The following is a 13797-nucleotide window of genomic DNA, read 5'->3' as shown; positions in this document are numbered from 1 at the left end:
CTGCATCTTCATTTTGCAGTGGGCCCTACAAATTATGCACACCCTGCAATGATGGCTTACACTAGTGATTGAGATAAAATCCCTGCCCTCAGGGGGCTTACATTTTAGGAAAGTCAAATTGTTAGCTAGGCCAGGCACATGGCTCACGCCTGTAATCCCAGCACTTTGGGAGGCCAAGGCGGGGGTGGATCACCTGAGGTCGTGAGTTCAAGACCAGCCTGGCTAACATGGTAAAATCCCGTCTCTACTAAAAATACAAAAAAAAAAAAAAAAAAATTAGCAGGGAGTGGTGGGAGATACCTGTAGTCCCAGCTAGTTGGGAGGCTGAGGCAGGAGAATCACTTGAACTGGGGAGGTGGAGGCTGCAGTGAGCCAAGATCATGCCACTGCACTCCAGCCTGGGTGACAGAGCAGGACTCTGTCTCAAAAAAAAAAAAAAAAAACAAAATTGTTAGCTAGCTGGGTACAGTGGTACCCACCTGTATTCCTGGCTACTTGGGAGGCAGAGGCTGAAGGAGCCCAGAAATTGGAGCTCAGCCTGGACAACATAGTGAGACCTCATCTTTAAAAATAAAATGTTTTCAATTGTTAGCTATTGACTAGTGCTATGAAGAAAATAAAAATGAGGCCCTACGCAAGGGTCATACTCCTCAAAATGCCAGTCCCTGAGGGAGTAAGGAGCTTGTGCCAGAATAAATCCACACACAGTCTCCTTCATCAAGATAGGCTTGCTGTGAAAAAATAACTTCAGCTGCATTCAGTGGTGTGCCTGGTGACACGGTTGATGCACGCACAGACAGTTCACAGGCTGGTGGCCCATCCAGGGCAACTTTGAATAGCCCTGGGACAGGCAGTGTCTTTAGGGACAGCCGCAAGTGTTTTTCAGATGAATGGGAGGATGCCGGTGGTCCTCTTCCCCCACCTGGTCCTGGGCAGCCTGTCGCTCCTCTTGTTCCAGGTCGCTCTGGAGACTCTCCTGCTCCAAGGGCCCCACAAGCCACGGACACACCTGCTCGCTGACTATCGCTACACAGGTGACGGGGAAAGGCTGCTGGGCTGGTTTGGCCCAGCTGAGACCCCTATGAATCGGCCAGCTCTGTTGCAAGCTCTGCCCCTGCCTCCTGGAGTTCTCCTCGGGGCCTTTGCCTGCCTTTCAGGAGGGCCTGTCCTTGTCAGGATGACTCAGTGGGCGCCACATTCTGCTAGTGGGATCCTGCTTCGCCCTTTCCCAGTGGTTTCCTTACGGACTATGCCCAGCTGGAAGGGGAATGATCATGGCCAGGGGGAGGGAAGATGGGCTTAGGTTCAGTGGTTGAACCCATCAGCTCTGGAAACAGGATGCCAGGGCCCCCACCTGCCTTTAGCAAGCGACTGAAGCCTCAGTTGCCACATCTGTTAAGTGGGGCTAGTAGTGGTCCCTCCCTTCTGGAGACTTTTTGAGTTTTTTATGAGATTGGCACATAATTGGTACTCAGTAATGGCAGCTATAAAAGGGAAGGTGGTCTGCATTTCAGCCATGGCTGTGGTCCCAGGACAAATGGCCTTCCCCCTGTCGGCTGTGTTCTTTGATAGGTTCAGACGTCTGGACCCCTATAGAGAAGAGGCTTTTTAAGAAGGCGTTCTATGCCCACAAGAAGGACTTCTACTTGATACACAAGATGGTAAAGTGAATGTGGGCTGGTGTCCAAGGCCCTGCCTCACACAGCTGAGACAAGCTAGAGCTGCAGGGCTGGTCGGGGGTCGGAGGGCCCCACCCTTACCTGCCTGTGGCAGCACTCTTACTGTAGACAGTTTACAATGTCAAAAAGCCATCCTCATGAACAGCTCCAGATGGTACAGACCTGCATCACCTGCACAGAACAGTCTTCCATGCCCTTCCCCGCAGTCCTACTTCTGCTTGGCAACCTCTGTTACCTATTCCACCAAGCAACAGGCATTTCTGTCTGTACAAATTTTATATATATAGATATGCATGTACTTTAAAAAAGATAAGGGCCGGCCATGGTGGCTTAGGCCTGTAATCCCAACACTTTGGGAGGCCAAGGCGGGAGGATCACTTGAGGTCAGGAGTTCAAGACCAGCCTGGCCAACATGGTGAAACCCTGTCTCTACTAAAAATACAAAAATTAGCCGGGCATGGTGGTGAGTGCCTGTAATCCCAACTAGTTAGGAGGCTGAGGCATAAGAATCGTTTGAACCCGGGAGGCAGAGGTTGCAGTGAGTGGGGATTGTGCCACTGCACTCCAGGCTGGGCAACAGAGTAGGACTCTGTCTCTTTTTTTTTTTTTTTTTTTTTTTGAGACGGAGTTTTGCTCTTGTTGCCCAGGGTGGAGTGCAGTGGCGCAATCTTGGCTCACTGCAACCTCCACCTCCCAGGTTCAAGCGATTCTCCTGCCTCAGCCTTCCAAGTAGCTGGGATTACAGGCATGCGCCACCATTCCCGGCTAATTTTGTATTTTTTAGTAGAGACAGGGTTTCACCATCTTTTCATGGGCCTGTTTGCTGTCTGTATACCTTCTTTGGTGAGGTGTCTGTTCATATCTCTTGCATATGTTTTTATTGAGATGTCTGTGTTTTCTTTTCTTTCTTTTTTTTTTTGAGATGGAGTCTCACTCTGTTGCCCAGGCTGGAATGCAGTGGCGCAATCCATGCTCACTGCAACCTCTGCCTCCCAGGTTCAAGCGATGCTCCTGCCTTAGCTTCCTGAGTAGCTGGGATTACAGGCGCCTGCTACCACGCCTGGCTAATTTTTGTATTTTTAGTAGGGACGGGGTTTTGCTATGTTGACCAGGCTGGTCTTGAACTCCCAACCTCAGGTGATCTGCCCACCTTGGCCTCCCAAAGTGCTGGGATTATAGGCGTGAGCCACCGCACCTAGCCGGCTGTGTTTTTATTGTTGAGTTGCAGCAGTTCTTTATTGATTCAGGACACGTCATTTATCCAGATCCATGCTTTGTGAATGTTTTCTCCCAATCTGTAGCTTTTTAATCTCTTAACAATGTCTTTTAAAGAAAAATTTTGTCATTTTGATGAAGTCATTTATTAATTTTTCTTTTATGGACTGTGCTTTTAAGGTGTTGTATCTAAGAATTCTTTGCCTAACCCGACCACAAAGATTTTCCCCTTGTTTTCTCTAGAAGTTTTTTTTTTTTTTTTTTTGTGAGACGGAGTCTTGCTCTGTCGCCCAGACTGGAGTGCAGTGGCGAGATCTTGGCTCACTGCAAGCTACGCCTTCCAGGTTCATGCCATTCTCCTGCCTCAGCCTCCCGAGTAGCTGGGACTACAGGCACATGCCACCACCATGCCCGCCTAATTTTTTGTATTTTTAGTAGAGACGGGGTTTCACCGTGTTAACCAGGATGGTCTCTATCTCCTGACCTCGTGATCTGCCCGCCTTGGCCTCCCAAAGTGCTGGGATTACAGGCGTGAGCCACCTCGCCTGGCCTTCTCTAGAAGTTTTATAGTTTTAGGTTTTACAATTAGGTTTACAATTCAGTTTGTGTTAATTTTTGTATATGGTGTAAAGTATGAGTTAAAGTTCATTTTTTGCATGTGGATATTCATTTGTACCTTTTGTTGAAAAGACAAAAAAATGTAATACCATACTGTTTTTACTACTGTAGCTTTCTAAGTCTTGAAATCATGTATTACCATATGAACTTTCTAAGTAGCTTATCCATTTTTACCAAAAAAAAAAAAAAAACCTGCTAGGATTTTGATTGGTACTGCATTGGCTCTATAGGCCAATTGAGGAGAGTTGACTTTTTTTTTTTTTGCAGACAGAGTTTCACTCTCGTTGCCCAGGCTGGAATGCAGTGGCGTGCTCTTCACTCACTGCAACCTCCACCTCCCGGGTTCAAGCGATTCTCGTACCTCAGCCTCCCGAGTAGCTGGGATTACAGGTGCGCACAACCACACCTGGCTAATTTTTGTATTTTTAGTAGAGACAGGGTTTCACCATGTTGGCCAGGCTGATCTTGAACTCCTGACCTCAGGTGATCCACCTGCTTCAGCCTCCCAAAGTGCTGGGATTACAGGCGTGAGCCACCGCACCCAGCCAAAGAGAGTTGACATTCTAACAACATTCAGTTTCTGACTCATGAACAGGGGCTGTGTCTCTATGCATCATCTTTAATTTCTCTTAGCAGTGTTTTGAAGGTTTTATTGGTTCTTATTTCTTTTAAGATCTAGGATCTCACTCTGTCGCCCAAGCTGGAGTACGGGGGTGTGATCATAGTTCACTGCACCCTTTGACCTCCTGGGCTCAAGTGATCCTCCAGCTTTGAGTAGCTGGGACTACAGGTGTGTGCAATCACACCTAGCTCTGGTATAACTCTGTTTTTTTTTTTTTTTTTTTTAGACGGAGTCTCGCTATGTCACCCAGTCTGGAGTGCAGTGGTACGATCTCAGCTCACTGTAACCTCCACCTCCTGGGTTCAAGCGATTCTGCTGCCTCAGCCTCCTGAGTAGCTGGGATTACAGGTGCGTGCCACCACACCCGGCTAAATTTTTTGTATTTTTAGTAGAGATGGGGTTTCCCCATGTTGGCCAGGGTGGTCTCAAACTCCTGACCTCAGGTGATCCTCCTGCCTCGGCCTCCCAAAGTGCTGGGATTACAAGTGAGCCACCGCGCCTGGCCTCCGGCATAACTCTTTGAACATATATTAAACAGTTATGGTAACCTTTCATGTCCTTCCCTGCTCATTCTAACACCTGTGTCTGTGGTGGGTTGACTTTGATAGATTGAGTTTTCTCCTCCTGATGTGCCGTATTATCCTGCGTCTTTGCGTGCATGGTGATTTTCACCAGATCACAGGCATTGTGAATGTTAGCTGTTGGATGCTGGATATTTTTGCAGCCTTATAAATATTCTTGAGTTTTGTTCTGGGACACAGTTACTTTTAGATTCAGTTTTAGATTTTTTAGATTGGACCAGCATAGCTCTTCTCTAAGGCTGATTATTTCTCCTTACTGAGGCAAGACTGTGTCACTGCCCTACCCAGTGCCCCCTGCATCATAAAGTTTCCCACTCTGGCTGTGGGAACGGGCACTCTTCCTGGCCCTGTAGGAACAGCACACACTTTCCCCTCTCATCCTTTTGGATGGCTTTGCCCAGCTTTGGCTGGTCTCTTCCCATGCATGTGCTGGGCAGTCTTTGGCTGAGTTCTTGGGGGAAATTTGCTCCCCATCTCTGGAATGTTCTGTGTGTAGCTCTCTCCTCTCCCATCCTCTGCCCTGTGGGCTCTACCGCCATGGTCTCCGGAGGCACTGTGCTCCACCTCAGCTCCCTAAGTCCTGCTGGGTTCTGCCTAAATTACCCCTGCCTGGGTGGTGGCCTGGAAACACAAGTTGATAAGCTGGAGCGGTGGCAGCTTGCTTCCTGTCAGGGTTCACTGCCCTTTGTTGAATGACGCCTGGTGTCTTGCCAAACATTGTTTATATTTTGACTCTGTGTTTTCATTGTTTTGGACGAGAGGGTAAATCTGGTTCTGTTGCTCCATCTTGTTCAGAAGCAGAAGTCCAACTTTTTTTTAAACTTAGTGATGTCTCTTAGGCAGAGTTTGTGCTGTTTTGACTCCTCGTTTGTGAATACTCACAAAGCTGAAAAACATTTGGGTGGAGAATGTCTTTTCTGGAGTTCGCTCAATAGCCAATTTAATTTCCCGAGAAATTTTCTTCCTAGAGCAATTAAACTTTTCCTTTTCCTTTTTTTTTTTTTTTTTTAAGAGACGCTCGCCGGGTGCAGTGGCTCACACCTGTAATCCCAGCACTTTAGGAGGCTGAGGCAGGTAGATCACGAGGTCAGGAGTTCGAGACCAGCCTGGCCAATAAGGTGAAACCCCGTCTCTACTAAAAACACAAAAAATAGCTGGGCATGGTGATGCGCGCCTATAATCCCAGCTACTCGGGAGGCTGAGGCAGAGGAATTGCTTGAACCTGGGAGGTGGAGGTTGCAGTGAAAAAAAAAAAAGATACTCGCTCTGGAGTACCGTGACACTATCATAGCTCACTGCTGGCCGGGTGCAGTGGTTCAGGCCTGTAATCCCAGCACTTTGGGAGGTCGGGGCAGGCAGATCACCTGAGGTCAGGAGTTCAAGACCAGCCTGGCCAACATGGTGAAACCCTGTCTCTACAAAGATACAAAAATTAGGTGGGCATGATGGAGGGTACCTATAATCCCAGCTACTCAGGAGGCTGAGGCAGGAGAATCACTTGGACCCGGGAGGCGGAGGTTGCAGTGAGCCAAGATCGTGCCATTGCACTCCAGCCTGGGCGACAGAGCGAGATTCTGTCTCAAAAAAAAAAAAAAAAGGCTCACTGCAGCCTTGAACACCTGGGCTCAAGCGATCATCTCGCCTCAGCATCTTAAGTAGCTGGGACCACAGGCATGCACCACCATGACTGGCTAATTTTTAAAAAATTCTGTAGAGATGGGGTCTTGCTATGTTGCCCAGGCTGGTCTCGAACTCCTGACCTCAAGTCGTCCTCCTGCCTCAGCCTCTCAAAGTGCTGGGATTACAGGCGTGAGCCACCAAGCCCAGCTTCCCTTTTGTTTTTAACAGAAGTTATTTTTAGTGGGATCCTTTCTTAGTGGAGGAACGGGAAAATAATCCCCTAGGTTCACACTGTGCACTCAAAACCTCCCCTTCTTCTAGAGTGGGTCACTTCCTGCCAAGACTTTAGAGGCTCTGCCTAGCTGTTGTAATGTCTGTGTGGTATTCTGCCTGCAGAGAGCATTCCGATTTATTAGCATGATGTCACAGTTGGCGTCCCTGGTGCGACCTTTGTGCCCATCTTCCTTAGGAAAGAATTCCTGAGCTGGAATGGCTGCTCAGAGTGTGCAGGCTCAGGTACTGGTGGCTACTATGTGGCTCCAGTTTGAACACCCTCGTCCCCAGGAAGGATTTTGTGGTCCTGTGCCTTTGTGGTGAGTGGTAACGCCAAGCCAAAGGAAGAGGTGCTTCCGGAGGGCTTTCCAAAGGAGGCAGCCGGCCCAATGGCAAGGTCACACTCCCAGGGCCCGCGTGGCACGGCCACAGCCTGCTTGTTTTCTTTCACTAGATCCAGACAAAGACGGTAGCTCAGTGCGTTGAGTATTATTACATCTGGAAAAAAATGATCAAGTTTGACTGTGGCCGAGCCCCAGGGCTAGAAAAGAGGGTCAAGAGAGAGCCGGAGGAAGTGGAAAGGACAGAGGAAAAGGTAGAGGAACCGGGGCTGTGTCGGGAGCTTGTCTCTCCTCCCAGTGCCTGCTACCCGTTGAGTTGGAGGGTGGGGTCAGAGGGCGGGGGTGCTCCTGATGGAAGGGTTTTCCTGCAGGAGACACGTATGCCCCCAGCTCTGTGTCTCTCTTACAGCAGGACAGGTCAGCACCCTTATGTCACTTTTGCTCCCTCTGCAGGTCCCATGCAGCCCTCGGGAGAGACCCAGCCACCATCCAACTCCCGAGTTAAAGACCAAGAGTTATAGGAGGGAGTCCATCCTCAGCTCCAGCCCAAATGCAGGCTCCAAGCGGACCCCCGAGCTGTTGGGAAGTGCGGAGAGCCAGGGCATTTTTCCATGCAGAGAGTGTGAAAGGTACCCAGCTTTCTCCTGGAAACACTCCCAGGGCTCCCAGCCTCAACCCCTGTGATCCCTTCCTCCCTGCTCTGACCCCATGTCCTCTGGTGACTCCTCAGGGTGTTTGACAAGATCAAGAGTCGAAATGCCCACATGAAGCGGCACCGCCTTCAGGACCACGTGGAGCCCATCATCAGGGTGAAGTGGCCGGTGAAGCCCTTCCAGCTAAAGGAAGAGGAGCTGGGAGCTGACATTGGCCCCCTGCAGTGGTGACTCCCATGGCAGCAAGTCCGAATGGGGCCTCCAGTGCTGCCCCTCCTCCCTTCGGCCTCTCCAGGGCGTTTGGGGCACCCCTCTGCCTCCCCCCACCCTCCCTGTCCCCCGTTGGCCAACCTGCCTGCAAACATGGAGGGCATTTGGCCACAGATAGGCAGGAGGAGCTCAGTTGTCGGACAGCTATGCAGTCCCTGTCCGGTGGCGCTGGAGGCTCCACTCTCCTTAGGTTCATAGTCTCTCCCCTTCTTTCCCTTCCACTTCTAGAGCAGGGAGTCTTGGGGAGGGGAAAATTTAGCTCTGGGTAGCTCTTAAATCTTAGCCTCAGTTGTGGGGTTTGGTTTCATGTGTTAGATAAGGCCAAGACGTAGAGAATCAGTGGGAAAAAACCTTGAGATCTCCAACACGCTGGGCCCCTCCCTGGGGCGGGGACTCTACCTTCCAGATTCAGTCCCTAGTCTTGCGATGAATTCTGCATTGTTTGGTGTTTTTTGTACATGTCAACTCGTAAATCTGATTAAATTGGGTTCTTGAGCTGCTGTCTTTGACTTCCCTGCCTATTGATCCAATAAAGGCTTAGGAACCCCACCACGTGCTAAGGGCAGGAGGTGAGTCAGCTGTGGCCTGCCCTGGGGGCTGGGGGCCTTGGGGAGAGCACGGGCATGTTGATTTGGACATTCATTCAGCAAACATCTACGAAGCACCTGCTGTAGAATGCACTGGATGTTGCCAATCCGTACAACAGGGATAGTGAAGCAAGAGAGGCCCTTTTCCTCACGGACCTTCTCTTGTAGGAGCAGGAAGGTAGCAGTAATAATAAGCAAACAAGGTGATTTTAGGTCATGATACTGGAAATGCTTTTGACTGTAACAGAAGAGTTGGTGTTGATGTAAACAGTCATGGAGTTTGGCTGTCCCAGTGGGGGCTCAGCCTTGAAATCAGGGACCCCTGGCAGGGGCAGGGGCAGGGGCAGGGACAGAACCAGGGCTCCAGCAGAGGTGAGAATAACCTCGAACCAAAATCCAGACCGGCAGTGGGGGGGGGGGGGGGAGAAGAGAAAACAGCCCCCCTCCCTGCCTCCCTTTTTAAGAGTGAGGAAAACTTTTAACAGCTCCCAGCAGATGCCCGTATGTCTCATTGAGCCTGTGTTCGCTTCTAAACTGATCCCTGTTAGTGAGAAGGGAAATGACCACAGTTAGCCTAGACCACTCAAGATGCAGCTCCATGGCCAGGTGCAGTGGCTCTCTCCAGTAATCCCAGCACTTTGGGAGGCCAAGGCGGGCGGATCATGAGGTCAAGAGATCAAGACCATCGTGGCCAACATGGTGAAACCCCATTTCTCCTAAAAATACAAAAATTAGCTGGGTGTGGTGCCACATGACTGTAATCCCAGTGACTTGGGAGGCTGAGGTGGGAAAATCGCTTGAACCTGGGAGGCGGAGATTGCAGTGAACCGAGATTGCGTCACTGCATTTCGGCCTGGTAGAGGAAGACTCCGTCAGAAAGAAAGAAAGAAAAGAAAGGTAGGCTCCGCAGTGGCTCACACCTGTAATCCCAGCACTTTGGGAGGTCAAGGTAGGTGGATCATTTGAGGTCAGGAGTTTGAGACCAGCCTGGCCAACATGGTGAAACTCCGTCTCTACTAAAAATACAAAAAAATTAGCCAGGCATGATGGTGAACACCTGTAGTCCCAGTTACTCAGGAGGCTGAGGCAGGAGAATCACTTGAACCTGGGAGGTGGAGGTTGCAGTCGGCCAAGATCGTGCCACTGCACTCCAGCCTGGGCGACAGAGTTGTCAGTGGCTCACACATCAGTGGGAGGTGGTCAAGGAAAGGACAGATCAAGGCCAGCAGGGCAGGTTTGAGCCTGAGCAGCTGTAGTTGATGCCATTAGCTCAGATGGGGAATTGACTGCAGAGGATTGATTGCATCAGGGTGTGATCGTGTCTATGATAGGGTGAGCCGTGTTCTGAAGAGCTGGGAAAGTAGATGGCAGCGTGAGAAGGTTTCACAGAGGACCCACCTATCAGCTAAGGCTTAAAGATTGGCTGGGAGTGGGGCAGAGGTGGACGCTGAGTTTGAAGCAGTTGGAACACTGCAGTTAAGGGAAAGGGTTCAGGTGTCAGATGAACCTCAATTCCATCCTGGCTCCTCTTACCTCCTTGTAAACTAGGGCGAATCACTTTCCCTGTGGGAGCCTCAGTTTTCTCAATCTGTAAAATGGGATGAAAATTGCCCCTCCTCAACCCCCACAACCTATCAGTTAAATAAAATGTAAATTATGGCCAGGCGTGGTGGCTTACGCCTGTAATGCCAGCACTTTGGAAGTCCAAGGTGGGCGGATCACTTGAGGTCAGGAGCTCGAGACCAGCATGGCCAACATGGTGAAACCCCATCTCTACTAAAAATATAAAATACAAAAATTAGCCAGGTGTGGTGGTACATGACTGTAATCCCAGCTACTTGGGTGGCTAAGGCACAAGAATTGCTTGAATCCAGAGGCAGAGGTTGCAGTGAGCAGAGATCGTGCCACTGCACTCCAGCCTGGGCAACAGAGCGAGACTCCATGTCAAAATAAATAAATAAATAGAAATAAAATGTAAATTAAGCATTTGGGAGGGTGCACCATAAGAACTGAATGGCTACTAGTTAACAGGCTCTCATGTGATTGCTAATATTGTTTGGATCCCATCCTAAATAAATCCAATGAACTCTGGAAATGGAAAAAAAATTCCCTGGTTGAAAAGGCTGAGGGGTTATATTATCTGTTGCTGCATGACAAATTACCCTGAAATGGAACAGCTTAAACAGAAGCTTTTACATAGTGTTGCTTTGACAGACACGGAACCAACACCGCTTGTGGTAATCCAGGCTCACCCCCACCTGCTCTGTGGTCAGGACACAGTGGCAACCACAAGTAGGTGGTCCAGGCAAGTCTATTCATGTATGAAGAGAGTTGGGGGAAGGCTTCTTATGCCTTGCTCGGCTCAGCCAACCCCCTAGATAATAGTGGTTTCTCAAACTGTGGTCCCGGGATTATCTGCATCCTAATTTTACTTTTTTTTTTTTTTGAGATGAGACAGGGTCTCACTCTGTCGTCCAGGTTGGAGTGCAGTGGCACAATCATAGCTCACTGCAGCCTCAAACTCCTGGGGTCAAACAGTCCTCCCACCTCAGCCTCCCAAGGAGTAATTAAAAAATTTTTAATTTTGTAGAGATAGGATCTTGCTTTTTGCCTAGGTTGGTCCTTAACTCCTAAGCTGAAGCGGTCCTCCTGCCTTGGTCTCCCAGAGTGTTACAGGCATGAACCACTGGGTCTGGCTGCATCCTAATTATATAGGGTTCTGTTTTTTAAAAATGCAGACTCCTGTGACCCACCACAGACTCAGAATTGGAACCATTGTGGGTACGGCCTTGGAACCTGTTTTATTTAAAGAAGATTTTTAGGATAGTTTTAGATTTGTAGAAAAATTGCAATGACAGCAAAAAAAAATTCCCACATACCCCAGTTTCCTCTATGATTAACATCTTATATTAGAATGGTACATTTATTACCATGAATGAACCAGTATGGCACAATATTATTAACTAAACTTCATAGTTTATTTAGATTTCCTTAGTGTTTTTGTTTGTTTTGAGATGGAGTCTCACTCTGTCGCCCAGGCTATAGCACAGTGGCACAATCTCGGCTCACCACAACCTCCACCTCCTGGGTTCAAGCAATTCTGCTTCAGCCTCCCGAGTAGCTGGGACTATAGGCGCCCGCCACCAGGCCCAGCTAATGTTTGTATTTTTAGTAGAGACAGTGTTTCTCCATGTTAGCCAGGCTGGTCTCGAACTCCTGACCTCAGGTGATCCACCCACCTCAGCCTCTCAAAGTGGTGGGATTACAGGTATGAGCCACCGCACCCGGCCAATTTCCTTGGTTTTTTAACTCAATGCCCTTCTGTTCCAGGATCCCACCGAAGGTAAGACATTACATTTAGCAGTCATGTCTCCTTGGCTGTGATGGTTTCTCAGGCTTTCCTTGTTTTGATGACTTGACAGTGTTATTTGTTTGAGACGGAGTCTCCCTCTTGTCCCCCAGGCTGGAGTGCAGTGAGGCAATCTCCGCTCACTGCAACCTCCGCCTCCAGGGTACAAGTGATCCTCCTGCCTCAGCCTCCCAAGTAGCTGTGATTACAGGCATGCACCACCTCACCGGGCTAAGTTTTTTGTATTTTCAGTAGCGACGGGGTTTCCCCATGTTGGACAGGCTGGTCTCGAACTCCTGGCCTCAAGTGATCCTCCTGCCTTGGCCTCCCAAAGTACCAGGACTACAGGTGTGACACACTGCGCCCACCAACAGTTTTGAGGAGTACTGGGCAAGTATTTTGGAGGATGTGGCTCAACTGGAATTTGTCTAGTGTTTTTTTCATGATTAGATTGAAAGATCCCAGAAGTAAAGAGCCATTTTAATCACATGACTTATCAATGTTGAGGTTAACCTCAATCACCTAGATGTCAATGTCAGGTTTCTCCACTGTAAATTTAGTCTTTTTCTCCCCTTTCTTGTACCCTCTTTTTGAAAGGAAGTCACTATGCACAGTCCATACTTACAGAATGGGGAGGTATCCTTCACCTTCTTGAGAGCAGAGTATCTACACAGATTATTTGGAATTCTTCTGCACAAACTATTTGTCTATTCTCCCCCCTTTATTTATTTGTTCTATATTCATCTATATGACCATAGGCTCATGGATACTTTATGTTTGGGATTATAATCCAATACTACTTTATTTTGCTGCTCAAATTGTTCCAGCTTTGGCCATTGGGAGCTCTTTCAGTTGGCTCCTTTGGCATACCCCCTAATTTTGTGTGTGAGCACACGTGTGGAATACTTCCTTCCTTTCTGGCACTACAAAGTTATACTGAGGTGAGCTATGATTGTGCTGCTGCACTCCAGCCTGGGCGACAGACCGAGACCCTGTCTCCAAAACCAACAACCCAAAGAGTGAGACCCTGTCTCAGAAACCAGCAACTCAATTTTCTGGGACAGCAGGAGGTGTGTTTGAGCCTGAACTTTTTTTTTTAGAGACAGAGTCTTGCTATGTTGCCCAAGGCGGGACTTGAACTAGACTCAAACTCCTGGGCCCAAGCGATCCTCCCGCCTCCCGAGTAGCTGGGATTATAGGCACGAGACACCGCGCCCATCTTCGAATCTGAATTTTTTTTTAACACGCTCTCTTCAGCTATTTTTTTTTTTTTTTTTCTGAGACTAAGTCTCACTCTGTCGCCCAGGCTGGAGTGCAGTGGCACGATCTCGGCCCACTGCAACCTCCACCTCCCCGGTTCAAGCGATTCTCCTCTCTCAGCCTCCTCAGTAGCTGGGATTACAGGAGTGTGCCACCACACCCGGTTAATATTTGCATTTTAGTAGAGCGGGGTTTCGCCATGTTGGCCGGGCTGGTCTCAAACTCATGACCTCAAGTGATCCGCCCGCCTCGGCCTCCCAAAGTGCTGGGATTACAGGCGTAAGCCACCGTGCCCGGCCCTCTTCAGCTACTTTTTATGAAACCAGAGTTAGAGAACCTCTTAAGTTTTTGTTTGCAGTCTCTCTTCACCGGTCTCCCCAAAGCAGTTCCAGTACTGGCCGGCAGAGGGAGCAAGAAAAAGCAGAACGGTTTCCTTTTCCCACAAACGCCTTTCCAAGTGAAGAAACGGGCGAGACCAGCCGCGGGGGCGGAACTAAGCTCTGCGCGGAACTGTCAAACCCGGGCGTGGGCCCCGAGCTGTCACGTGAGTGTCTGCGGTCAGCTGACTGTGCCGGAGTTCCGCGGGGAGGGCGAGGGGGGGACCCCCCGTCCCAGCGCGAGCCGAGGGCTCCTGCTGATTGGTGGAGGAGGATCCAGCAGCAACACTGTGGGGCGGGGCCTCAGCGGTGGGTACTGCCATTGCCTTCCGCAGGGTCACGTGGGAGGTGA

General features: G+C 49.4%; 1 protein-coding gene across 8 annotated transcripts in view; it reads left to right on the top strand.

Annotated features, from left to right (window-relative positions):
- ZNF541 (zinc finger protein 541) overlaps positions 1-8367 on the top strand; it is a 50955-nt gene extending 42588 nt beyond the window's left edge. For 4 of the 8 annotated variants that reach the window (XM_019014385.2, XM_055369861.2, XM_063701489.1 and 1 more), the window contains 5 exons: positions 959-1034; positions 1573-1661; positions 7063-7203; positions 7403-7578; positions 7680-8367. In XM_019014385.2, coding sequence (XP_018869930.2) covers positions 959-1034; positions 1573-1661; positions 7063-7203; positions 7403-7578; positions 7680-7833 — 636 coding nt within the window. In that variant the 3' untranslated portion in view covers positions 7834-8367. Of the gene's footprint in view, positions 1-958; positions 1035-1572; positions 1662-5727; positions 6929-7062; positions 7204-7402; positions 7579-7679 lie in introns of those variants that run through there. The other 4 variants (XR_008673881.2, XM_055369860.2, XR_008673883.2 and 1 more) reach the window with 4 other exon arrangements.
- The last annotated feature ends 5430 nt before the right edge of the window (positions 8368-13797 follow it).

The sequence above is a fragment of the Gorilla gorilla genome, chromosome 20 (assembly GCF_029281585.2).
Source record: "Gorilla gorilla gorilla isolate KB3781 chromosome 20, NHGRI_mGorGor1-v2.1_pri, whole genome shotgun sequence".
Lineage (NCBI taxonomy): Eukaryota > Metazoa > Chordata > Mammalia > Primates > Hominidae > Gorilla > Gorilla gorilla.
This window is presented reverse-complemented; position numbering and strand designations above follow the sequence as displayed.